Genomic DNA, 26,654 nt, shown 5'->3' on the forward strand with positions numbered 1-26,654 from the left:
CATAGCCTTGGAAACTCATGACTGGAGCATAGGGAGATTACTGATGCCATAGACAGGAGTGTCAATTGGTAAAGTCAACAACAGGAGTCACTGTGCACTTGCTCCTCATGTAGGATCTCTGTCCTTAATGTGCTGTACATTGGGATTTGTTGCTATAACGAGTACTCAAACAGTATATTTCACTTTGTGTTTCTATGGGGGTGCAAACTGTTGAAATCTTTACTTAATGTATACTAAACTTATCTTCTGTAAAAAAAAAAAAGAAAGAAATTATCAATTCCCAACTTGACTCTCACTGGGATTAAACATGACAATAGGTCTGATCTGATTTCATCATCATTTAAAAAATCATCTATTATTTTTCACTTTATGTTTCTGTGTGGGAGCAAACTGTTGAAATCTTTACTTAATGTATACTAAGCTGATCTTCTGTATATTAAGATAATCGAAAATGAATCTTGATGTGAATGGAAGGGGAGAGAGTTTGGGAAAGGGGAAGGTTGTGGGTGGGAGGGACGGTATTGGGGGGGGAAGCCATTGTAATCTATAAGTCGTACTTTGGAAATTTATATTCATTAAATAAAAGTTAAAAAATCAAAAAAAATGAATAATGGGATGGGAGAAGTAGTAGGAGATGGGATGGTTTGTGGGTAGGAGGGTTCTTATGGGGGTAAAACCACTATAATCCAAAAGTTGTACTTTCAAACTTATATTTATTAAATAAAACTTTTTATTAAAAAGTAAAAAAAAAAAAAAAAAATTACTGAAAAAAATGACACCAAAATATGGGGAAAAAACTTGTATATTGGTGAATTAGAAGAATTAATATCATCAAAATGTCCATATTATCATATGATGGTTACATGTATCTTTGAATATGGGAATTAAGATTAAATGAAGCCGTAAGAAAGTACTGATTCTTGGAAAACATTTTCAAGGTCAAGAAAATGTCTCCTTGCACTGGATTTTGGGGAAAACACATTATTAATCTTGTTTTTGTCAGATACAAATGAAACATATGACTAATATTGCTACTTATAAATGGTATCTTCATTCTCACATGTAAAACAACTAAACAGAAGCTTACATTCATGGAGGCGTTCACCTGAGCCGTAGTTTCATCATCTGTTGGGAAGCGGTATATTTGGATGCCATTGCTGCTCAACTCACTCATAATCCTACTCTTAAACTTCGGTAAATCACTCTTAGAAATCGTATCTGCTTTGGCAATCAATGGTATAATGTTCACCTATTAAGAAGAAAGACAAACAAATTTCACCTCTAATGATTTGTTGTTTATCTTGTAGTTTTCAAAAAGTCTCACAACCTCTGAGAATAAATTTGTGTAACCAGATGGAACTCTGGTTATCATATCTTCCTTCCAAATATTTTTCAAAAATCATTAGTACCTTTTAATATTCATCTTTTATAATTTGTTTAGAATGTTGTTTTTCTCCTAAAAGTCTCTCTCACTCCCAACACATTTTGAGTTAGTGAAATGTAAGCTATACTATGAAACAGACCATCTATTTCATTATCAATTTTATTTCTTATTAGACTGAGTGACAAAAGTCAGAAGAAACCTTTCAACACAATTGGGGAAGAGGATTTTGATGTCATAGCTCTCATTCGTGCACAGCACCTTCTCCATAAAGACATCCTAATCAGGGTCTCATCTTCACCTATCTGTGCCCGACCTAAATGTCCTTGCAGACAGAGGCCAGCATTGTGGTACAATGGGTTAAGCTGATGCAGACATCCCATACTGGAGCACTGGTCCAGGCTGCTCTGCTTCCCATCCAGCTCCCAGACAGTCTGCCTGGGGAAGCAGCAGAGAACGGTCCAAGTACTTGGGCCCCTGCCACCCACGTGGGAGACCTGGAAGAAATTCCAGGCTCCTGGCTTCTGCCTGACTCAGCCCTGGTCATTGCAGCCATCTGGGGAGTGAACCAGTGGATAGAAGCATTCTCTTTCTTACTGTCAAATAAATATAAATGTCCTTGAAGAGAGGCCAGCACTGTGGTGTAGCAGGTAACCTCCACCTGTGGGGCCAGTATCACATATAGGTGCTGGTGCTTGTTCTGGCTGCTCTACTTCTGATCCAGCTCCCTGCTAATGCGCCTGGGAAAGCAGCAGAAGATGGCCCAAGTCCTTGGGCCCCTGCACCCACATGGAAGACCTGGAAGAAGCTCCTGGCTCCTAGCCTTGGACTGGCCCAGATCTGGCAATTTGGAGAGTGAACCAGCAAATGGAAGATCTGTGTGTGTGTGTGTGTGTGTGTGTCTGTAACTCTGCCTTTCAAATAAATAAATAAATCTTTTTGGAAAATGTTCTTGAAGATGGATTTGCTTGTTTCCCAAAGACCACATGAATGTAATAGACTTTTTTGGTTACCGTAGTTTAATGACTGAGTGTGAATGTGTGTGTGTGTATCTGTGTGTGTGCATGTATGAGTACATGTGTGTGAATGTGCATGTGTGTGTATGAATGTGTATGAGTATGTGTGTGCATGTGTGTGTGTGTGTGTGTGTGAAGGGCACCTTTCTAACAAATATATTAACTTAAATTTGCAAAAATGAATTATTTTCACATTTAAAGTTGAATATTTACATATTTTAGGTTGAAGCTTTACAAATAAGCTTTTTCCCAGTTCTACTATATGATCATTCTCACATCTGTGTATTTATACTGAAATAGCTAAACTTGCAGAAAGTAAAAATATCCAAAATTCTAAAATATACTTTACTACTGTTATAATATTGAAATCATGGCTTCACAATGTCACAATGTGACAAACAGACATCAGTTTTATTGGATAATTTTTGTTTTAGATTTCTCAAATCACTTTAAAAAAACACTGGGCAAATACAAGGCTTCAAATTAAAACACAGTTGTTCAAAATTTTGTCAGAACGGGCCATCAAAGGAGGTGCCTTTCTCTGAAGGGAGGAGAGAACTTTCACTTTGATTATGGCCTTGTCTAAATAAGGTTGGAGTCTGTGAACTCAAGAGCCTTCCATAGCCTTGGCAGCTCATGACAAGAGCCTCAGATGATTACTGACTCATAAATAAAAGTGTCAACTGTTGCTGGTGCTGCGGCTCACTAGGCTAATCCTCTGCCTGTGGCACCGGCACCCCAGGTTCTAGCCCTGGGTGGGGCACTGGATTCTGTCTTGGTTGCCCCTCTTCCAGGGCAGTGGAGGATGGCCCAAGTGCTTGGACCCTGCATCCGCATAGGAGACCAGGAGGAAGCACCTGGCTTCTGGCTTCAGATCGGCGCAGTGCGCTGGCCGTAGCAGCCATTTGGGGGGTGAACCAATGGAAGGAAGACCTTTCTCTGTCTCTCACTGTCTAACTCTGCCTGTCAAAAATAAGTGTCAATTATTAAATCAACAACAGGCATCACTGTGTACTTACACCCCATGTACCATCTCTGTCCTTAATGTGTTGTACTATAGCAGTAAAACTGGTCTTCAAACAGTACTTTATACTTAGTGTGCCTATGTGGGTGCAATTGTTGAAATCTTTACTTAGTATATACTGAGTTGATCTTTTGTATATAAAGATAATTAAAAATGACTCTTAATGAATAATGGGATGGGAGAGGGAGTGGGAGATGGGATGGATTGCGGGTAGGAGGGTGGTTATGGTGGGGGGGGGAGGAAACTGCTATAATCCAAAAGTTGTACTTCTGAAATTTATATTTATTAAATAAAAGTTCTCTAAAAATTGCCAAGTTTTGATATCTAAACCTAACATCTTCAATTGTAAAGGGCAGACAAATGCTAAGGTAGATTCAAGCCTAAACCAAACATTTAGCATTGTATTGATGAGAAAGGTCAGTAAATACATCCCCTAATGGTGATGAATCATTCACATAGAAAGAAATGGAAATTTCCTACATTAACAATCCTTAGATGTTCATTTTTGAGAGGGAAAAGGCATTTATAGCAAGGATAACTAAACAATCTGGAAAAGATGACAACAGACACACTGGCTGGCCCCTTTATATAATGGTCCTTGTGAAAAGGAGGGCTTTCCTCTATCTGAAAAGTGGCTTGATGTTAGCAGACACTGTGTCCTCAACTATGAATATACTACTAATCAGGAAATTGAGGCAGCTCTTAACTGAACTAGAAATAGAATTTATTTCAACTTCATGTCATCTAAGATTACATACAAAGATTTTTTTTCAAGCTTGAACAACACATAATTAAAGCCATGGCTCTTATGATAAAGGGAATCTAGCTTTAGAACTTTTATTCTTGTCTAATGAATAAAGTTGAAGAGAAATATTTTATCAGGAATGAGTGCAGAAAAGAATCTGATGATGTGACAGTTTTATTCATGTGTATGTTGACTCTATACTGCAAATGTAATTACATGTTTTGAGGGCCAACATTTTGGTGCAACAGGCTAAGCCTCCAACTGTGATGGCAGCATCCCATATTAGAGTGCTGGGTCAAGTTCTGGCTGCTCTGCTTCCCATTGAGCTCCTTATTAATGAGCCTGATAAGACAGCAGCAGATGAGTCAAGGTCTTGGGCCCCTGACACCCCCAGGAGAGGCCAGAATGCAGCCATGGCTCCTGGCTCCTGACTCCTGGCTCCCTAGCATCAGCTTGGCCCAGCCTCATCCACTGCAGACATTTGGTGCATGAACTGCGAACCACTAGCTGGAAGCTCGCTCTCTTTCTTGCTCACTCGCTCACTCTCCTTTTCTATCTTTTGAATAAATAAAAAATCTTTATATTTATATATATACACACGTAACCTTTTTGTGTGAAGTCATTCTAGATTTATAGAGAACTGTACAAACAGTTCAGAGAAAAAAACTGAGACTTCATGGTCCCCAAGCTGTATAGCCTAGAAAGTGGCTGAAATCAGAAAGCTTAAACTCAATGCCCAAGCTTTAATCCCAGGAAGTTCAAGACATTTTTTCAAGGTCACAGAAGTATGTAATAATGCAAATATTCAAAAGCTACTTCCAGTGATAGCAAATCCTATATATTTTATATATACAACATTATATTCCTTCTGTAGGGATAAGACTAAGTTGAATGGTCTAGTTTTTCTATACATTCCATAAAATGATTTTCTATGCATTCAACCTGAAACATGAAAAATTCATAATCTGAAAATGTAATCAAATGAATAGGTCTCATAAATTTCCTCAAGAGCTTTCTAAAGCCATGAGAATAAGCATATTGGCAAAAAGAAGTCATCGTGTGTCTCAAACTTTTGCGAGAAGGAACCATGCTTCCCCCGGCTGCTTCTACTCAACAAGGAAGAGCTTCTTCAATGTTCTTCTATTCTGAATCCTTGATAGAACCTGCAGCCACAATCAGTAATGTGTCATGTTCCACACTATCAGTGGCTTCAGATGAGCACAAACAGGATTCTTTATAGTATCATGTAATGAATCTAATGTTTAAAATATTGGTAAATGATCGTGAGCTAAGTTCCCTCTTAGTGGATTTTTGACTTGAATTTTCATTTTCCAAGCCAATAGAATATTTACTTTGCCTACAAAGAAGCTAAAATTAAAATCAACCAAACACTAAGGTTTTGCCACCACAAAATTCCTCCTATGTTAAAGCCCTAAGCCTCCAGTACCTCAGAATGTGTCTATAACTGGAGAGTCTTTAAACAGGTTATTAAATTTACATGATGCTGCTACAGTGGGACCAAATCCAGTCTGACTGGTGCCCTTAGAAGAGGAAACTGGGATATACACAGCGACACAAGACGAAAAAGCCTATGATGATGAACGGAGAGGAGTCATCTGCCAGCCAAGAAAACAGGTTCCAGAAGATACAAAACCTACTGACACTCTAATCTAGGACTTACAACTTCCAGGACCATGACACAATAATTTTTTATTGTTTAAACCATGCAGTTTATGATATTTCATTAAAGCAGCCAGAGAATGAATACAAACACTTTAACAGGAAAAAATTACATATCCACATATTACAAAATAACAGGTATTCATGTGCAAATGCTTCAATATACCTTATTATTGCAAAATAAATATTAAACTTTAAAAGCTGATGATTTATCACACGCACCTTACTGTCAATGTTCTTCATTGTTATTATGTCAAGGGACTTCAGAGAATGTCCTGTAGGTGAAATGAAGTAAAGGCACACATGGACACGAGAATCGTGGTACTCAAGGAATGTTTAATCTTCAGTTCTTCTTGAAGATAGGCCTCAAACTGAGCATTTGGTAGTCAACGATTGGTTGGTAGCTAAAAAAATAATGAGCATAACAGATTAATAAAATGTGAAGTCTGTTTTTCACCATTTAATAAACAATATGTATGCTAAACAAGTTTCTATGGTGACTGAAAAGGTGAATAATATGTCCATAAAAAGGTAATTTCTGCATCCAAGATGGCTTAATAGGGAAAAGATGTGCTGACTTTGACCATGGGAATATAACAGAAGAAAAGGGTGGAGCTGCATTCTGCAGGGTACAGTTGGAGAGAAGTGTGCAGTGGAAATTCTACAGAAAGCAGAGAGACACCATGGAGCAGCGAGGATGGTACAATCACACAGCAGTGGCAGGGCATCACCAGCAACTCACGCAGCTGCTGGCTGGAGGGGACACCATCTATCTGCATCCAGGTGACTGGTGACCAGCAGGGAAGAGGAGACACCTCAGCAAAGCAGGTTGAGACTGCTGCAGCCTACACATGACAGGGAGTTTACAGAGGGATAGATCCGTGGTCCACACTGACTTTGAGTCTGGCATGAACAATTGGCGGGGAGCAGGGCACCCACTTAGGCCTGTGAAGTGCTCCCCTCCCATCACTCTACCAAGGCACCCAGACTCATTTTGCTGAGGCAGAGCAGCACCATCTTCTATCCAGCAGACATCTGGCTCTGGGAAAGCAGCCGCTCCCTCCACTGCTAAGAGTGGACCCCCCACACCCTGTGACTGTGGGAGCTATGTGGGCTGTGACTGGGAATTCTGTGACTGTTGGATAGGGCGTGGGTGTGGTTGTGTAATCATGTGTCTGGCTTCAGAGGCTCAGAGTTCCCTGAGTGTCTTGGGTGGGTCATTGCAGAGGGTTCTTCATGCACCTGAATGGGTGAGGTGCATACCAACTGTGGGCTCACATTGAACAAATGGTTCACTTGGTAGAGAGAAGCTGAGGCTGTGATCATGACAGCCAAAGTGATCATACCCACCCTCTGCTGACAACCGAGATCTACCATGCCCAACAGGGGTGTCACCCCAGACTCTTACTCCACACTAGAGTGTTAACCAGGGCTCCATGGCCACACCCAGCACATGCTTCTGGATATCCACTGATGGCATAGACACTCCACTAAGCCACAGTGGTATATTTCAAAGACAAAAGCCCTCAGAGGAGAAAACCAAGTGTTTCCACAAATGTCTAAAAATAAATGGAGAAATACAACAAACATGAACATTTATCACCTCACCACAGTTAGCACAGCTATCATCCAAAAATCAAAAAATAGGCCTGCGCCGCAGCTTACTTGGCTAATCCTCTGCCTGCAGCACCAGCGCCCTGGGTTCTAGTCCCAGTTGGGGCATTGGATTCTGTCCCAGTTGCTCCTCTTCCAGTCCAGCTCTCTGCTGTGGCCCGGGAAGGCAGTGGAGGATGGCCCAAGTGCACCTGGCTCCTGGCTTTGGATCAGCGTGGTGCACCAGCTGTAGCAGCCATTGGGGGATAAACCAATGGAAGGAAGACCTTTCTCTCTGTCTCTCTCTCTCTCACTGTCGAACTCTGCCTGTCAAAAAAAAAAAAAATGCTAGTGATGATATAGAGGAAAAGATAACCTAATCCAATATTGGTGGGAATGTGAACTAGTACAAACATTATGGAAGACAGTATGGAGATTCCTCAGAAATCTGAAAATAGATCTACAATACAACCCAGCCATTCCACTTCTGGGAATTTACCAAAAGGAAATGAAATCATCATACGAAGAGTTATCTTTACTCCTATGATTCTAGCAGTTCAACTGACAATAGCTAAGGTATGGAATCAACCCTAGACTGAAGAATGGATAAAAAAATTTGGTATATATATATGATGGAATACCACTCACCCATAAAACAGTATGAAATTCTGTCTTTTGCAACAAAATGGATGCAACTGGAGAACACTATGCTTACTGAAATACACAAAAACTCAAAATATTATATATTTTCCCTGACTTGTGGTAACTAATATATACAGTACAAAAAAATAATGTTTTGAGTGAAACTGACATTTTAAAATTTGATTATTATTTACAGCCCTTGTCCATATTCCTAAGGAACAGTGGTTTTCTACTTACTACTTGTCTTCACTACAAACCAACAATAATAGCATGTGTATTCATTCATTTCACTTGTAAATGATCAAACTGGGAGAATCCTGTGGCAACTGGTGAAAAGTATTGGTGGGAATACCTAATTCCAACGATCACTCTAGAATTACTGGATGAATTGACACATGAGTTTCCACAAATACAGGGGGAGATGCAGGGCAAGCTGAAAAGGATTGAGACTGGAGTGTTAATAAGGCAGATAAGAAGCCAAAAGTAAGATGGACAAGTATTAGAGGCACTGCTTCTGGGTTCATCTTTGGTCCAGAATTCCATTTTAATACATGGCATCACTCATGTGCCTACAAACTGACATTTTAGAAAAGCACCTACATCATCCTTCCCTGAACAATACCTCTAAAATAAGGAAATATTTTTGCTCAGACAGCTACATATCTATTTCTTAATGTTTGTTTATTTTTATCTACCTGAAAAGCAGGGAAAGAGTGTGTAAAAATCATCCATCTGTTGCTTCACCCCCCAAATTCCAGCAATAGCTGGAGTTGGGCCATGTGAAAGCCTGGAACCCAAAACCCCACCTGAGTCTCCCACATGGGTGGTAGGGGCCCAAGCACTTGAACCATCATTTGCTGCCTCCCAGGATGCATTAGTAAGAAGTTAGGTAAGAAGCAGATTACCTGGAATTTGAACCAGCACCTGAAATGGGCTGCAAGGGTTCAAGTGGCAGTTTAGCTTGCTGTGTCACAATACCTACCCATGGTCATACATCTAATATCTTGTCAGTGTTAGCAACAGGAAGACTAAGTGCCTCATATGATTTGTCACCACAATGAGAATGTCATCAACAAGAGTCAGCATGGGTAGAACAGACATATTCACATACACAAGAGAAATCTTTGTCTGCAGCAAGTGTAACATTGACTTCCAACAGGGATCTGCTAAAACATCACAGACCTGGAACATTTTCTGACCATCTTCTGTTAAGCAAAATATACTCATACAGCAGACAGCAGCAAACACCATGGCCCAATTTCTGCTATTTTTGGGATAATAAGTGTCTTTAGGTAAAAACAGAGAAAAACAAGGTTTGGGCCAGCACTGTGGCACAGTGGGTTAACGCCCTGGCCTGAAGCGCCGGCATCATATATGGGTGCCGGTTCGAGACCCAGCTGCTCTACTTCCAATCCAGCTCTCTTCTATGGCCTGGGAAAGCAGTTGAAAATGGCCCAAGTCCTTGGGCCCCTGCACCCACATGGGAGACCTGGAAGAACCTCCTGGCTCCTGCCTTCGGATCACGCAGCTCCAGCCATTGTGGTCAACTGGGGAGTGAACCATCAGATGGAAGACCTCTGTATCTGCTTCTTCTCCCTCTGTGTAACTCTGACTTTTGAATAAATAAATAAATCTTTTTTAAAAAAAAGGTAGGCACTCTAGGCCTTGACATGTGGGAACATTATATCACCACAAAGTAGAAGAGCAAGACAGACACATATACAGTCATGGGCAGCCAGTCAGTAGCAATTCTGCAACTTCTCCTATTGAAATGAAAATTCCCATCACAAATACAGAAAAATACATGACATATAAATGGAAGAGTGGATCACTAAAATTATTCCAAGTTCTGAAAGGAAAGTACTGCCAACCAAGGATAGTTTGTTAAGTCAAACTATCTTTCATAAGTGAAGGAGAAACAAAAGCATGCAAAGACAGGAAAAATTTAAGGAATTCATCACCACCATGCCAGGCTTCCAGAAGATGCTTAAGGGACTCCTTCATACAAAAACAATGAAATAAACCTACCATTTAGAAGGACAATGCCCACGAAAAAGAACAAAGGGTAATCAAAATAAGCAGAAGCAACTTTTAAATTATAGGACTAAGTCATTACTTATTAATAAGAACTTTAAATGTAAATGATCTAAATTCCCCAATTAAAAGAACCAGACAGGCTGAATGGATAAAAGAAAAAGGCTCAACAATATGCTGCCAACAAAAATTTGCTTCTCCAGAAAAGACACAGAGAGACTGAAAGTAAAAAGATGAAAAAACACACTCCATGCAGGCAGAAACCAAAAGCTTTTTGAATAGGGGTGGCTATAAATATCCCAGACAAATTAGACTTTAATGTAAAAACAGACACAACTGGTGACCATATAATGATCAATAGGTCAACTCAACAAGAAAATACAATGGTTTTAGATGAACATATACTTAAAGCTAGATTGCCCAAACATTAATAGATCAAAAGCGACAAATAAGCTCCAGTACAACAATGGTAGCGGAATTCCACATTCCACTTTCATCTATGAACAGAACATCTAGACAAACATATCAACAAAAACATATTAGATTTAGCTATATAATGATACAGGACCAATGAACACATCAGATACTTAGAGAACGTCCCATCAAACAGGTACAAAATGCACAATCTTTTCATCAGCACATGGAGCATTCTGTAGTACAGACATACATTATGGCACAAAGCCAGCCTCATCAGATTAAAAAAAAAAAGGCAAAATAATATCATGCATCATTTCTTACCATAATGGATTAAAACTAGGAATCAGCAACAAAAGAAACTCTAGTAATTTCACAAATATGTGGAAACTGACAGTATGCTTCTCAGTGAACAGCAGGGTCACTGAAGAAACCAAAAGGAACATTTTAAATTCCTTGAAACAAATAAAAATAGAAACACAACATACCAAAACTTCTGGGATACAGCAAAACAATATGAGAAGGGATATTTTTAACAAGAAGTATATACATAAAAAATAGAATACCAATTAAACACACTAACTATACATCTCAAACATCTAGAAAAACAGTAACAAAAATGAGAAGGAAAGAAATAAAAAGGCAGAATAAATGAAGCAGAAACTTAAAATGCAGTACAAAAGATTGATAAGAGTTTTTTTTTTTTTTTGACAGGTAGAGTTATAGACTGTGAGAGAGAGGGAGAGAGAGCGAGAGAGAGAAAGGTCTTCCTTCTGTTGGTTCACTCCCCAAATGGACGTGATGGCCAGCGCTGTGTTGATCTGAAGCCAGGAGCCAGGTGCTTCCTTCTGGACTCCCATGCAGGTGCAGGGGCCCAAGCACTTGGGCCATCCTCCACTGCCCTCCTGGGCCACAGCAGAGAGCTGGACTGGAAGAGGAGCAACCGGGACTAGAACCTGGTGCTCATATGGGGTGCCAGCACCGCAGGCAGAAAATTAACCAAGTGAGCCACGGCATCAGCCCCAAGAGTTGGTTCTTTGACATAAGTAAAACTGACAAACTTTAGCTGCGGTAAACTAAGGAAAAAAGAAGGTACAAATAAGTAAAATCAGATGTGAAAAAGTAGATGGGACAACTGATAGAACAGAAATACAAGGGTCATTAGAGATTACTATAACAACAATATACCAACAAACTGGAAAACATAGAAGAAATGCACATATCTCTGGATACAAACAACCTACCAATATTTAACCATGAAAACATAGAAAACACAAACAGACAAATGAGTAATTAAATCAATTCAGTAATTAAAAGTCTCTAATCTAAGGAAAGCCAAGGACCCATGGGTTTCTTCACTGCTGAATTCTACCAAATTTTTAGGGAAAACTAACACCAATTCTTCTCATACCAGCCCTCAAAACTGAATCAGATGAAACTCTCCAAACTCAGTCTACGAATTCAGCATTACCTTGATTTCCCAAGCAGAAAAGGACACAACAAATAAAATAGATAACAATATGCCCGATGAGCATACATGCAAAAGCTTTCAACAAAATGCCAGCAAATCAAATCCAACAAAACATCAAAAAGATCATACATCATAATCAACTGGGATTTATCCCACGAAAACTGGGACGGTTCACATTCCAGAGTCAGTAAATGTATATTATAATGGCTCTAATCAGAAAGACAGAAAATAACAAATGCTAGTAAGGATGTGGCCAACATGATGCTTTCTTCTTGAAACAGTTTCTTCATTAACTTTCTTCATTAACAGTTGAAGTTTTCTGTATTAAAAATAGAGCCAGCATCAAGGCTCAATAGGCTAATCCTTCACCTGCGGCGCCGGCACCCAGGGTTCTAGTCCCGGTCGGGGCGCCAGATTCTGTCCCGGTTGCCCCTCTTCCAAGCCAGCTTCTGCTATGGCCCGGGAGTGCAGTGGAGGATGGCCCGAGTCCTTGGGCCCTGCACCCGCATGGGAGACCAGGAGATGCACCTGGCTCCTGGCTTCGGATCAGTGCAAAGCGCCAGCAGTGGCGGCCATTTGAGGGTGAACCAATGGCAAAAGGAAGACCTTTCTCTCTGTCTCTCTCTCTCTCACTGTCCACTCTGCCTGTCAAAAAAAAAAAAAAAAAAAAAGTCCCATCCTACTTCAAGCCACATTTATGTTAATACAGTAAAGAGAAAGATTACAAATGATTAACCATCCTAGAAACCAGATAGTAGTATTTTAATAGAACAAAACTTCACAAAGGCGCAGTAGAATTACGGAATTCATTTTATCTAGTGATTTGCATTGGAAACTGGGTGGGACATACTTCTAATGAATTCTGTGACTTTATGATTTCATGCGTAGTGTAAGACTTCCAGCCCTACAGGAATCACAGGCCTGGGTTAGGCCACTGTTCTGACTCACCCATCAGGCAACTACGCCCACTTCTTTCTGCATTATCAACGCTAGCACCCTTCATCTGCTTGACACCAAAAAAAAAAAAAAAAAAAAGCCAATTTCAGCGACTAATTTTAAAAGAGCAAGCTAAAAGTCTCAAAAGTACTTTCATCCTTCAAAGACAAGACTCTGGCATAACCCTATTTCTTTCAGCCCCTCGATTTTTTTTTTTTTACTTTTTAATAATTACATTTTTTACATTCCACAGGAGATTTTCTATATTTCTGATGGACACGCAATAATTTTACATATTTATAGGCTACACTGATAATTCAGGATATTGATCCTGCAAGGACGGATCTCTTTTCTCTTTATCATTACCTTATGTTGGATCCTGCGAGCTCCTGTCTTGTAGTTGTCTGGCCTCCGCGTCGGCGCCCAGCGACTTGGGGGCGGCCTCCCGTGCCCCTCATTGCCGCTGCCCACTCCAGCCCTGCAGGTCGCCCCGGGCCGCCGCCCGGGCTGCCCCTGCTGTGGCTTCGTGACTTCGGGGCGCCGCGAGTCGGAGCAGGAGCCCGGGAGCACCCGGAGCCCCGCTTCCCGGCACCAAGAGTGAGCGCCCCGCGCGGAGAGGGCGCGGACGCCACCTGGAATGCCCGGGAGCCAAGGCGGGCGCCGCCTGCCGCGGTCCTCACTCGGGGGACGCGCTGTGCCGCAGCCTCCCGGCCCAGGCTCCACCTTCCGCGTCCTTGGTCCTTGACCTTTCTGCCTGGGCCGCCTGCCATGCCCCGGGGGTCCCGTGGCACTTCGGCCTGGGACCCTCTGCACGCCGGGGCGCCGCGTGCCCAAGCATTCCCAACTGCGGACTCGGAGCCGCAGGGCGCAGGCGGTTGGCTCGCGGGGTGCGGGCCCCGGGCGGGCGTCGCCGGTGAGGAGGGATGAGCCGCCTTCTCCACCGGCCGCCACCGCCGCCCTCCTGCTTCGGGACACCACGGGATCCGTTTCCGGTCCGGCTGCGCCTGGCTGAGCGGCTCCTGTGGGAGAAATCTCTGTGCATGAGGGAGCAGGAGCTCCGGTTACCCCTTGGCTCTGAGGCAAAGCCTGGCCTCACTCTCAGCCACCAACATGCATCCACCAGCAGCCAGGATGCGGTCACCACAAACAGACCCGCCCTGGGACTCACGCAGAGACACCCTGGGGCTCACAGGGGCCTCTGGCCCCTCACCCTCATCCTCAGCCACCTGCCCGCACCGCGTCCCGCAAGTACATTCCCATGCCATGGGTGGCGTGCGTGCACATTCCAGCCCCAACACAGGCCTTAACCTCAACCTCATCCTGTTAGGTAGGAATTCAGTTATGAGCTTATGTGTGTGTGACATAAAGGCCTAAAGAGAAGACATCTATGTCCAGCATATGCATCTGTATCTCAAAGTCATCCTGACAATGTTTCAGGGGCAGCCCGGTATTCGGTATTCGCATCCTGCCCTGCCCCCTTCTACCTGATAACCTGCCAGGTGGAGGTCCCCGCCCCTTCTGCCTGACAAATCTTCCACAATCTCCCAGGTGCAGCCCAGTGTCTGCACTTCAAACACCCTGCTCCAGATCCCCATTCTCCAGGGGTCCTGCTCACCCTTCCTCTAAACTCAGGATGGTGCCAGCTAGGCTTCCTCCTGTCAGATACCTTCAGGGGAAAACTCAGATAGAAGTTTTTCTATTTACATCCAAAAAGCCCTTTGTTCCAAGAGGAGCAGAGGTCGGGAAGCAAGACCCATCTCCTTAAAAAAAAACCCCAGCCTCAACCGGACTGCGCGCTCAGCCCTCTGCCTCTCTGCTGAGCCGCCCGCCTGGCCTGGTCAGGTGTAATTTCTCCACTCAACCAAGTAACCTCTCTCCTTCCCCCCCACCCCAGTCTCTCAGGTCCTGTCTGGAGAGGTGCTCATCCGTTCTTACCGATGTCCCTTCCCTAATAAACCTTGCTATTTTACCTCCCACTACTCTCTGTCTCATGCCTGAATTCTTTCTTGTGCGAAGACAATTTCTCCGGTAACATTTTCTCTCTGGGATCCCGGCATTTCTACAAAGCGGTGGGCAGCCCCTCCAGGGCCACTCCTAGCTTCCTCCTTTGTTTCCTAACCCCATGGGACAGCCCACGAAAGTGGGGGTAAGTGGGCTGTTGTGTGTCTTTTCCTTAAATGGGAGAGAAAAGATTGTTGCACTGGGCACCGAAAGAGATTGGTTGCTGTAGACAGAAAACTAATACAAGACGCACTACCTATTGTAGCTCTTATCCATAATATAATCAAATGTGTATAAAGTATTAATATTTTTTAAAACTTCCTTATTTGAAAGGGAAAGAGAGAATCTCCCATTGCTGGTTCACTCCCTCAATATGGCTAGAATATCCACAGCTGGCCAGGCTGAAGCCAGGAGCCCAGAACTCCCACCTGAATCCCCACGTGCCTGGAAGACACTAACATATTTAAACTATCATCTGTTGCTTCCCAGGCAGGGCAGCAGAGAGATGGATCAGAAGCAGAGTGGCCAGGGCTCCAACCTGCACTCAGGTATGAGAAGCAGGTATCTTAAGCCTCCACTTAACCCACTGTGACACAATGCCCACCCTTATTAAGCCTATTGCCCCGAGTCCTAACCCTGTATTTCAAAAACATTTTCCAACAAAGTGACTAAAGTACTAAGGTGATATTCATTTTCTTTGATATTCATTTTCTTTTCCTAATAACTATTTAAAGCAATGCACCACTTGCACCTGCCTTTGCTTCAAGCCTTTTTCTACTATATGCCTAGTCCTGTCATAAGTTTCACACAAATCGTTTCTATATTTAAGTTATAATGAATATTTTTAAATGCTTGTCTAACTGGTGAGATGTTTGTGAATGTTTAAGAGGAAAAACGCTGACTCGCAGCATTTGCTCACATAGAGGTTAACACTGGCCTGTTGTTGATTTCAAGCCACCTGCATAATGCCCTGGAATGCAGAGCTCTCACTAAGTGCTAAGTGCTAGGTGCCAGCCAGCTTAGGAGCACCACTGGAGCTAGGTCATCCCCCACAAAGCAATATGTGAACCACATTTTGATTCACTCTGCCTTCCAAATAATTTTTTTTTTGACAAGCAGAGTAGACAGTGAGAGAGAGAGAGAGACAGAGAGAAAGGTCTTCCCTTACCGTTTGTTCACCCTCCAATGGCTGCCACGGCACTGGCCCAAATAATTTTTTTGAAAATATAACAAATGAGAAAACTAGGTGAAATACAAAAGAATTAAACATAACATGTTGCATATATATACTGTAGCTTAATGACAAATTAAATCTAATAAAAGCATAAAGGGAGGAGGCAAGAAACTAAAATGACTACAAGTGCAAGAAAGAGTTAATGGTGTAATATAATTTCAAAAAAAACTATGATAGTCCATGTAACAAGATAAAAGGATGCAGCCAGCTGAACTTGTCTCTGCTGGTCAAAATTTTAGGAAATTCATGTTCAACTCTAAGGGGCACACTGGAACACTGCATGTCATCCCATGATTTGCAGAGTTCCTGATACAGTGTTTTTTATTAAATAACCAGGAATAAAGGCATCAAGGGAGGAAGAAAGGAAAAGGAGAGGAAGAGGGAGGAGGGACAGGAAAATGATGGAAAGAACCCAAAGTGGAGTGCTTAGCTGCATAACAGAACCTTGTATATGCAAAGTGAAGACTTGGAGAGGGAATAAAACAAGCATTTTAGAGGAATAAAGCCTGAAAATGCATGAAGATCATCATATGGAAAAGGTATTACATTTATTGTGGGATGGCCAAAAGAATGGCAAAAGGAGAGCAAGTTCCAAAGAACTAATTTTCTATAACATATGAAAGGGACTTTATCATAAAGTCATTCAGTAATTGAATAGTGGTGGAGGAATGAGCATTTAACCTAGTGGTTATCCCACATTGGAGTGCCTACATTTGATGCTCAGTTTTGGCTCCCAGCTCCAGCTTCCTGGAATCCAGACCCTAGAAGTCAGCTCTGATGGCTCAAATGAGTGGGTTCCTGCCACTCAGCTGGAAGACCTGGATTATATCCCTGGCTCCTAGCTCCAGTCCTGGCCAATACAGGCATTTGGAGAATGAACCAGCAGATAGAGCGCTCTCTCTCTCTCTCCCCTTCTCAAATACATAATTAAAAAAATTTTAAATTTATAAATTAAGTGTGTCCACTTAAGCCTTAAATTCACATAGGAAAGGAATGAAAAATGGGCATTGTCACTAATGATGAGAGTGTATCTTGGCATAGTATCTACAATGATTACCCAATTTTAAAACTTCGAACACTTTCTGACCCAACAATTCCATTTATAAGAAAATAGTACAAAATATACATGAAAAGATAGGTCTGTTCAGTGCTGCAGCATTATAAGAAATAGAGAAAATATCACCTTTCAACTACCCAGAGGGGACTGGCTACTGAAGAACAAGACATCTATGCACCGAGAAAGTACAGAACTTAAAAGGAATAGGTTGACCTGTGTTTGCTGATACAAAAAGTCAGCCAAAGATTAGTTATTGCTGAGTTGAAAAGATGTTTTCTCTCTCCTATTCTTTAAATTCTTTAATAATGTGAGAATGGTATTTTTTAATACTTAAAACTATGTTGTCCAGTTGTAAAAGCATTCAACAAAAGGTTGGAAGATTACTCACTGCTGTGGTCTGAAATATTGGGTGCCTCTAAAAATGTGTATGTTGAACCCCAATCACCAAAGCAAGATGTCAAGGGGTAGGCCACTGGGAGGTGATTAGACTGTGAGAGTTCTGCCCTCATGAAAAAGGCTTGATGGAAACTGTTTCTTCTGCCATGAAAGGATACACTGAGGGGCTGGCGCTGTGGCACAGCAGGTTAACACCCAGGCCTGAAGCACTGGCATCCCATAGCCACCGGTTCAAGACCTGGCTGCTCCACTTCTGACCTAGCTCTCTGCTGTGGTCTGAGAAAGCAGTGGAAGATGGCTCAAGTCCTTGGGCCCCTGTATCCACTTGGGAGACCCAGAGGAAGCTCCTGGCTCCTGCCGTCAGACTGGTGCAGTTCCGGCCATTGCGGCCAATTGGGGAGTGAACCAATGGAAGATCTCTCTCTCTCTGTCTCTCTCTCTCTCTCTCTGTGTGTGTAACTCTGACTTGAAAATAAATAAATAAATCTTTTTTAAAAAAGAAAAAGTGTGGATGATTGAAAAATAAAGGTGAAACAGACCATTCTTTCAAAGAGAAGAAAAAGGGGAAAAAATTGGTGGTTTGGTAGCTCAAACTTAGATACAGAATTTGAAAAAAAGAGAAAACACCACAGGAATGCCATTAGTAATTAAGACATAAACAAACACTATTTAACATAACTGAATATCCATGTATAAATTTGATGTTCTCCATCATAAAGAGTTCTGAAACCCAAGTCTCACTCTTTTGGACATTTTATTTTTTGGACATACTACTTTTTTAATGTAAATTTTAATATACATTAATTTAATAATTTTTTATTTAATAAAAATATTTTAAGATGAGTCCCTAGTACAGAGACTCATCTTAAAATGGAACTTGATTCAAACTGACACTCAATAAAGCAATCAGCAAGCATCGACCCAACCACTTCCTAAAATAACTTCATTTAAAAAGTTCTCATTGGCATGGGTATGGCACAGTGAGTTAAGCTGCTGGTTAGGGTGCTCACATCTTATATTGAAATGCCAGTTCTAGTCCCTACAGCACTTTTTCAGATCCAGATTCCTGCTAATGCACCTGGTAAGGCATCAGGTAGTGGCTTAAGTCCCTGGGTCCCTGCCACTCAAGTGGGGAGATGGAATTCCCAGCTCCTGATTTTGGCCTGGCCCAGCTCTGGCTGTTGTGGTCATTTGGGGAGTGAACCAGCTATGAGCAAAATCTCTCTCTCTTTTCTCTCACTTCCTCTTTTTCTGCCATTCTTTCGGATAAATAAAATAAAACTTTAAAAATAATAGGTATTCATTTTTGGTACTTAAACTGTACAAATATCCTCATCAAGATAGCATTTTTCTTCTCACCTATTGGTAAGTTCTGGAATTTTAATACGTTTTCCTTTGCTGTTAAATAGGAACAGTCTTCTGAATTACTAACAAAATCAGGAGACTCAAAAATGTAATCATGATTTAAACTGTCATTGATATTTAACTGCAAGGAATATAAAAGTTAAGAAAAGTTAATTCATGTGCAACCATAAAAAGCAAGCCTTTAACATCTGGGTCTGTACCAGTGTACTCAGTCAATAGTTTCCAATCTTACTGAAGCCCAGAGAGTTCTATTGGGAAGATATACTTAACTGTTTCTTCATCATTATTTTTCTTTGTCGGCATACATGTTGGTTTTTCTGCCATGTCAGACAGAAAGAACTGAAAATGAAGAAATAAAGTCTTAAAAATGTACTTACAAAGGTTACATTCTTATTTTATATCACCACGGACCTGTTTTGAGTTGTAGCTGTCTTGCTACGGAGACTTCTACACAATAAATAATATACATTCAAGATACGTGGTAATGCATGTAACCATAACACAAAAGCTTTCTAGGAAAGGTAACTTCCTTTTTGAAATCAAGAGGACAAAGAGCACTCACTCTTCATTAAAGGACTCTACAGTCATGAGAAACTAGAGACTTTTGTTTTAATCCATGCTATACCAACCAAGAAGCCTGCATAATTGCTTAACTTTCCAGAACAGCTTACCAGGGGAGTCTGGGCATTAGAGTACAACAACTGAAGGAGAATTAGAAAGACAGAGCTTACAGAATATAAAGGAGTCCCTTGGACACTGAACTAACATAATGATAATTCTCACAAAGCACCTACTATGCATCCAGCATTGTGCCCAGCGCCTTGTGCTTTACCTCATTTAGTGCTCCTAGGAGCCCTGAGGTGGACAGATTTTCATTGCCATCTGCCAGGTGGAAAAAAGACACAGAAAGCCAAAGGAACTTACTTGCCCAGAGGTCCAGCAGGTCTGAACTGGTCCCAAAGCTGGTGTTCTTCCTACTGGCCACACTAGTGGACCAAATCACCATTTCCTGTGTTTGCAACAGTTGCAAAAAAGGTGGGGAGGATACAAGGGAGTCCTGTGTGCTGATTTCCCAGCAGGACCGCCTGCGATGGCCCTGCTGCCCTACTCTTGAGAGCAATAGCACAAAGATATGAAGAATAGGAGGCTTATTTTAAGAGGAAATATTATATATGGGTAATGTAAAAAAAGAAAAATTAACTAAATCAAAAAATGACTCTTTGTGGTGATCTCTTCCCTGGATCTACTCTGAAAATTGCTACCCTTTAGAATATATAAATTCTCTCATTTTCCCTAACATTAGATGAGTTCTCTTCTATAGATAACATTCTGTTCTGTGGCATGGTTTACTCTAGCATAGATTATACAAAGACGCTATATTTGTTTATGTTGGGCATCACAGTAACTTCTATTCATTTAATTACAACTGGTAATAAACATTTAAATTACTGGGAAAACGTTGCTCCCTAACTTCTTATTCACTAAGAATGCAAATAAGTTACTACAAATTCAAGAGTATCTGTTTCTGTATAACTGCCCAAGTCTAGTTTGAATACCAGACATTGGTTGGCGAGTATTTCAAAACCCAATTATAAATGAATTGCAGGAGACCAGCATTGGGGCATAGCAGGAAAAGCTGCCACCTGCAATGCCAGCATCCCAGCCCCTGCCTATGTGATCATCTGGGGAGTGGAGCAGCAGACAGAATATCTCTATCTCTCCCTCTCTCTCAATAACTTGGACCTTTTGGCCTTGCAGTTAAGAGACTGGTTGGGGAGCCAGAGCTGCACCAGAATAGGTAAAGCTGCGGCCTGTGGCACCACCATCCCATATGGGTGCTGGTTCAAGTCCCAGCTGCTCCACTTCTGATCCAGCTCTCTGCTATGGCCTGGGAAAGCAGAAGATGGCCTGAGTTCTTGGGCCACTGTACCCATATAGGAGACTCTGAAGAAGCTCCTGGCTCCTGGCATCAGATCTGCCCAGCTCCAGCCATTACAGCCACTTGGGGAGTGAACCAGCAGATGGAAGACCTTTCTCTTTGTCACTCCATCTCTCTGTAACTCTGTCTCAAGTAAATAAATAAATCTTAAAAAAAAAAAAAAAAAGACTAGAGCAAAAGTTCTCAAAACATGGTCCCTGAGCCTTGAGAATCCCTGAGACTTTTTGATGGGGCCCAGGATGCTCTCTCTTTTCTTTTTCTTTTTCTTTCTTTTTTTTTTTTTTAACAATACCAAGGTGTGATTTGCCTATCCCACTGTGTTAACACTTACAGTGATGGTTCAAAAGCAATGGTGGATGAAAACACCTGCTGATCTTCAGCTCAGCAGTGCCACAAAATTGTATTATTGCTCATTGTGCTACTTCCCACACACGTTCACAATAACAACAGGAAATGATGTAGAACGAGCCCTCATAAAGCACTTATGTTGTACATAGACATGCTGGTTGTCTTGAGAATAACAGGTTCTGTGAGTGGCAAGAGATAGTTATTTCTTTTTATGAAACATTGTCAATTATAAGAAAAACTGACGAACACTGGTATTTGGGTTTGGATGTCTCAAGACAATTTCTGGGAAATAAATGAGGTGTGATATAAAACATCAAGAAAAATAACCAAGGGGTTGACTTTTGGCCCAGTGGTTAAGATGCCAGTTAAGATACCCATATGCCATGTCGGAGTACCTGAGTTCTATACCCATTCTGGCTCCTGACTCCAGCTTCCTGCTAATGAGGATTCTGAAAGACAGCGGAGGTGACTGAAATAATTAGCTTCCTGCCATCCACATGAGGGACTCAGATCTGAATTCCTGGCTTGTGGCTTTGGACCAGTCTAGCTTCAGCCTACTCTCTCTCTCTCTCCAAATCTCTCTCTGACCCTCTGACCCTCAAATAAAAAAAAATTTTTTTTAACAGGCAGAGTGGACAGTGAGAGAGAGAGACAGGAAGAAAGGTCTTCCTTTGCCGTTGGTTCACCCTTCAATGGCCGCCGCAGTGGGTGTGCTGAGGCCTGGGCACTGGCTGTTTCAAAGGCGGGAGCCAGGTGCTTCTCCTGGTCTCCCACAGGGTGCAGGGCCCAAGCACTTGGGCCATCCTCCACTGCACTCCCGGGCAATAGCAGAGAGCTGGCATGGAAGAGGGGCAACCAGGACAGAATCCGGCGCCCTGACCGGGACTAGAACCCGGTGTGCCGGCCCCGCTAGGCGGAGGATTAGCCTATTGAGCCACGGCGCCGGCCTCCTCAAATAAATTTTTAATATGTAATAAAATAACTAAAAATATATTCTGTAACTGATTAAATTTGAGCTTTAAAGCTAAAGTTTGAGTTTTTGGAAAACTTTTATCCATTTTTTTTAATTTATTTGACAGGTAGAGTTATAGACAGTGAGAGAGACAGAGAGAAAGGTCTTCCTTCTGTTGGTTCACTCCCCAAATGGCTGCTACCACCAGCACTGCGCGGATCCGAAGCCAGGAGCCAGGTGCTTCCTCCTGGTCCTCCCAAGCACTTGGGCCATCCTCCACTGCCCTCCCTGGCTACAGCAGAGAGCTGGACTGGAAGAGGAGCAACCAGGACTAGAGCCTGGTGCCCATGTGGGATGCGGGCACCGCAGATGGAAGATTAACCAAGTGAGCCACGGCGCCAGCCCCTATCCATCATTATAATCTTGACAGCTTCCCAATACTTAAAAACTTTTCCAAAGATATTGGTGATTATGACAAATATAAACTTTTTTTAAGGTTTATTTATCTATTTAATGAGATAATAAGAGAGGGAGGGAGAGAGAGAGGGGTCCTCTACCAGCTGGGTCACTCCCCAGATGGCCACCACGGCCAGGGCGGGGCCAGGCTGCACCCAGGAGCCAGGAGCTCCATCAGGGTCCCCCATAGGGGCGCAGGGCCCAGGTGAGCAGAGCCGGGATGCAGGCGAAGCCCTCCCCGAGAGAATTCTAGCCCGCTTCCTGGTCACTGGGGAAGGGGAAACTGGGAATAAAGGAGCAGGAAGCTCGAGAGAGAAACACACGAGGGAGGGGGCGTTGGTCCCGGTCCCCTGGCCGTCCCACCCAGGCCTCCAGGACCCTAGCCTCGCCCCCCAGCAGTTCCGGGAAGGTTCAGAGGAGCCATTTCTTGCCACTCCCCTTGGTCAACTCTGAGGACCACAGGCTTGCTCCTGCCCGCGTGGCCTCCCCCCCTTCCCCCGCCCAGCTCCCCCAGCCCTGGTCCGGACCCGTGGGTTCCTGGGGTTGCTTCCACTCGGGGGAACTCTGCTGGGAGATCCTGTGAGCGAGCGTCCGCACACATACATGCACACGGGTACACACACACACGCACAGGTGCACATGCATGCAAGGGTGAACAAGCACGGATACGCACACGGGTGCACACAGGTACACGCAGGCACACACGGATGCACACACGGGTGCACACGCGCAGTCTGCAGGGCCAGCCCAGCTTCCTCTCCCCTCGGGTTCCCCCCCCCCAGGGAACCCCAGACCCCGGAGCGGTGGCACCAGGTGGGCCTTGGGATCCCAGGGAGTGGCTCAGCCCTTAGCCCCCCAGGCCCCGGGACGTCCCAGTGACGCCCCTCCCAGCGGAGAGCGGTGTGGGGGGCGGCGGGCAGGCCCCTGCCTGGGGAGGGGGAGGCGGCCAAGGACAGAAGGGACTATGCAGAGCGGGCTTGGGGCACAGACCCTGGGGCCCCACAGGGCGGGTCCGGGGCGGTTTCGGGCTGGAGTTGCCGCGCCCTCGGGGAGACCCGCGGGGGGCGGAGCTCCCAGCTGAGGCCGGCGGCTGGGGAGTGAGCAGCGGATGCGCGAGGGTGCGTTCACGCCGGCTGGGGCCTGGGGCTCCTCGCGGCTCAGCGGCGTCCCCGTCCCGCGCAGGCATCTCCTCGCCCGTGAAAAAGAGATGGACAAGTCGCCATTCAACAGCCCCTCGCCGCAGAACTCGCCGCGCCTGCCCAGATTCACGCAGCACCACCGGCCCGAGATCGCCACGCACAACGGTGAGCGCGGGGCGGGGCGGGGGCTGGGCGGGGGCCAGGGGCACAGTGCGCACACACAGGCGGGGGGTGGGGCGGAGCCGGGGGCAGAACGCGCACACAGGCGAGGGGCCGGGGCCGGGGCCTTGGGGCAGAGCGCACACACAGGCGTGGTGGTGGTGGTGGTGGGGACCGGGGCCAGGGTCGAGCGCTGGGCCCAAGCCCCGCGCTGACCGCTCCGCCGCATAGGCATCGTCCGGAGTCCGCACCCGTCCTCCGCCCTGCACTTTCCCACCACGTCCATACTGCAGCAGACGGCGTCCACCTACTTCCCGCACAGGGCTATCCGCTACCCGCCGCATCTCATCTCAACCCTCAGGACCCGCTCAAAGATCTCATGTCGCTGGCCTGCGACCCGGCCAGCCGGCAGCCTGGTCTGGTGAGTGCGGGGTGGCCGACGGGCGGAGGAGGGGGCGCGGCGACGCTGGCAGGGTTCCGCGGGTGGCGGAGGGGGCGCGGCGCCGCGGACAGGGTTCCGCGGGCAGCCGCAGATTCCTCCTCCTTGGCTCCTGCCAGGCCCCCGCAGCTATGCGCTTCCTGCCCTCGGGGTTTCGCATTTGGGAGCGGCGGGCGAGGTGGCACCTTGTGAACAGAGAGGCGGGGTGCAGGGGTCCCAGCCCCCTGGACCTCCAGCCGGTCTCGGGCCTGCCCAACCCCCGTAGCCCTGCGGGCGCCTTGGTCCCTCCGTGGCCGCCCCCACCCCCGCTCAGCCTGGGCACCCAGTGCTCTTCCCTTGCCGGAAGGCTCTGGCCCCAGTCTAGCGGAAGGGGCTGCACGCGTGTCCACTCCTCCCTCCCCCTCCCCCCGCACCTACCAGGCTCCTTCCCCGGCCCCCCCCCCCCGCTAGGGGGAGCCGCCTCACAGGAAGCCGGTGGGAATCGGGCTCCCCTGCAGGACCCGCGGTTTGCCCTCCAGAGAGCCCAGGGCCACGTGGTCAGGGCCAGAGGGGCCGGGGGTGGGGGGGGCAGCACCGGGGGCGCAGGGGTCTCAGGCCCCAGGTGTCCGCGGGCTGCAGGAACGAGGATCCGGACTTCACAGCTCTGGGGACTCAGGGGGACGGAGCCCCGGGCTGGCCCACTCCATTCTGGGTGTTTTTAGGATACATTTATGATTTATCTGAAAGCAGAGTTGGGGGCGGGGGCGGGGGAGAGAAGAGAGAGAGAGAGGTAGGGGTGTTCCATTCACTGGGTCACTCCCAGAATGGCTGGGGCAGAGCCAGGCCAGAGCCAGGAGCTCCATCCGTGGTTCCCCTGCAGGTGCAGGGGCCCAGGCACCTGGGCCATCAGCCAGGGACCCGGATGGGAAGTGGAGCGGCCGGGACTCGAACCAGCACTCCGTGGGTGCTGGCATTGTGCACAGCCCGCCGTGGGCCACATCTCGCCGTGCAAGGGAGGGTTCCGCCTGGCCCTGGAAGCCCCCTACCCCCTTCTATACTTTTCCAGCTGAGAACCCTGGATCACAGCTTGGTGACCTCTGTCCGCCCCGCCCCCTCTCACACCCAGGCCAGGAACCAGCTTCCCTTGAACTGCCAGGAAGCTGGCCCCAGATTCAAATCCTGCCTCAGCCAGCTTGAAGGCCCAGGCTTTCCCCACCCACTCACCTGTGAGGTGGGGGAGGGTAACTGTGTCCTGAGAAGACTCCCCTGGGGGTGAACGGGGCTGTGCCCAGGGCCTGGCATACAGTAGGCACTTAATAGATGTGGACAGCACATAGATCTCCTCCCTGGAAGCCACACGGGACTCTGACCACAAACCCAGGCTCCTCCCCCCAGGCCTGGCTAGGCCCCTGCTCCCCTCCCCCTCTGCAGCCCCTGACCAAGTGCCCTGGTCACCCTGATTAGAGTGAGGGAGTGAGGCCTGCAGACCTGCGGCTGTCCTGCCTTGCCCCACGCAGCAGTTTGGAAGTTACCAAATGCCCTTGGTGACAGGCGGCCCCCAGGACCATGGGGCGCGGGGTGCCATGGGAGTGCGTGCAGAGGGCTGGCTGTGTGACCCCAGGCTTTGGACACCCTCTCTGGGCCTGGCCGGCCCTTCCCTAATGGGCTCTTGGTCTCTCTCCTCCCTGCAGCCTACTCTGCACCCAACACGTTTCCTGCAAACCGTTCCTTTGGGATTAGGACCAAGGGATCCTGTGGGCAGCTTTTAGGCACAGGTGGGGGCCGAGAGGCCGGCCAGAGGGGGGCAGGGAGCCAGGCAGAGGGGCCGGCCTGGCCTGGGGGGCACATGGAGAGGAGAGGGGAGCCCGCCCGCCTCTGCTGCCAGCCACAGCCCGGGCTCCGGGGTCCTCAAGCAAGCCTGGGCTGCCTTCTCCTGGGCTCCCTCTCCTGCCTCCTGCCCAACATCTGTCCAGATGGGGAGAGGCCCAGAGAGGCCGGGGACCTGCCCAGGGTCACACAGGGGTCAGCTGGAACTTGCCTCACCCCCACCCTGTGCCCCAGGCCCAGTGGCCTGGGGGGAGACCCTGCTTCTGGGAGGGGCTCAGAGCAGGGATGTGAGTGACCCCGGGGCCCATGTGTCCCCCAACCTGCCCGCCTTCGGGGACCCTGGGCCTGAGACAGTAGGAGGGGCCCCAGAACCCCAGCCCCCCACCGTGTTGTTGGGGAGGGGTCTCAGATGCACAGAGAAGCCAGC

General features: G+C 45.9%; 1 protein-coding gene across 6 annotated transcripts in view; it reads left to right on the forward strand.

Moving 5' to 3' along the window:
* Positions 1-26,654, forward strand: part of LOC127489782 (nuclear factor 1 C-type-like) — a 122,121-nt gene that overhangs the window by 60,092 nt on the left and 35,375 nt on the right. For 4 of the 6 annotated variants that reach the window (XR_011384396.1, XM_070063810.1, XM_070063807.1 and 1 more), the window contains exons 1-2: positions 23,770-23,988; positions 24,214-24,403. Coding sequence is in view for 5 of the 6 variants with exons in the window: in XM_070063810.1 (XP_069919911.1) it covers positions 23,793-23,988; positions 24,214-24,403 (386 nt within the window). In the remaining variant the exon portion in view is untranslated. Of the gene's footprint in view, positions 1-22,362; positions 22,614-23,769; positions 23,989-24,213; positions 24,404-26,654 lie in introns of those variants that run through there. The other 2 variants (XM_070063809.1, XM_070063811.1) reach the window with 2 other exon arrangements.

Source organism: Oryctolagus cuniculus, chromosome 19 (genome assembly GCF_964237555.1).
Source record: "Oryctolagus cuniculus chromosome 19, mOryCun1.1, whole genome shotgun sequence".
Lineage (NCBI taxonomy): Eukaryota > Metazoa > Chordata > Mammalia > Lagomorpha > Leporidae > Oryctolagus > Oryctolagus cuniculus.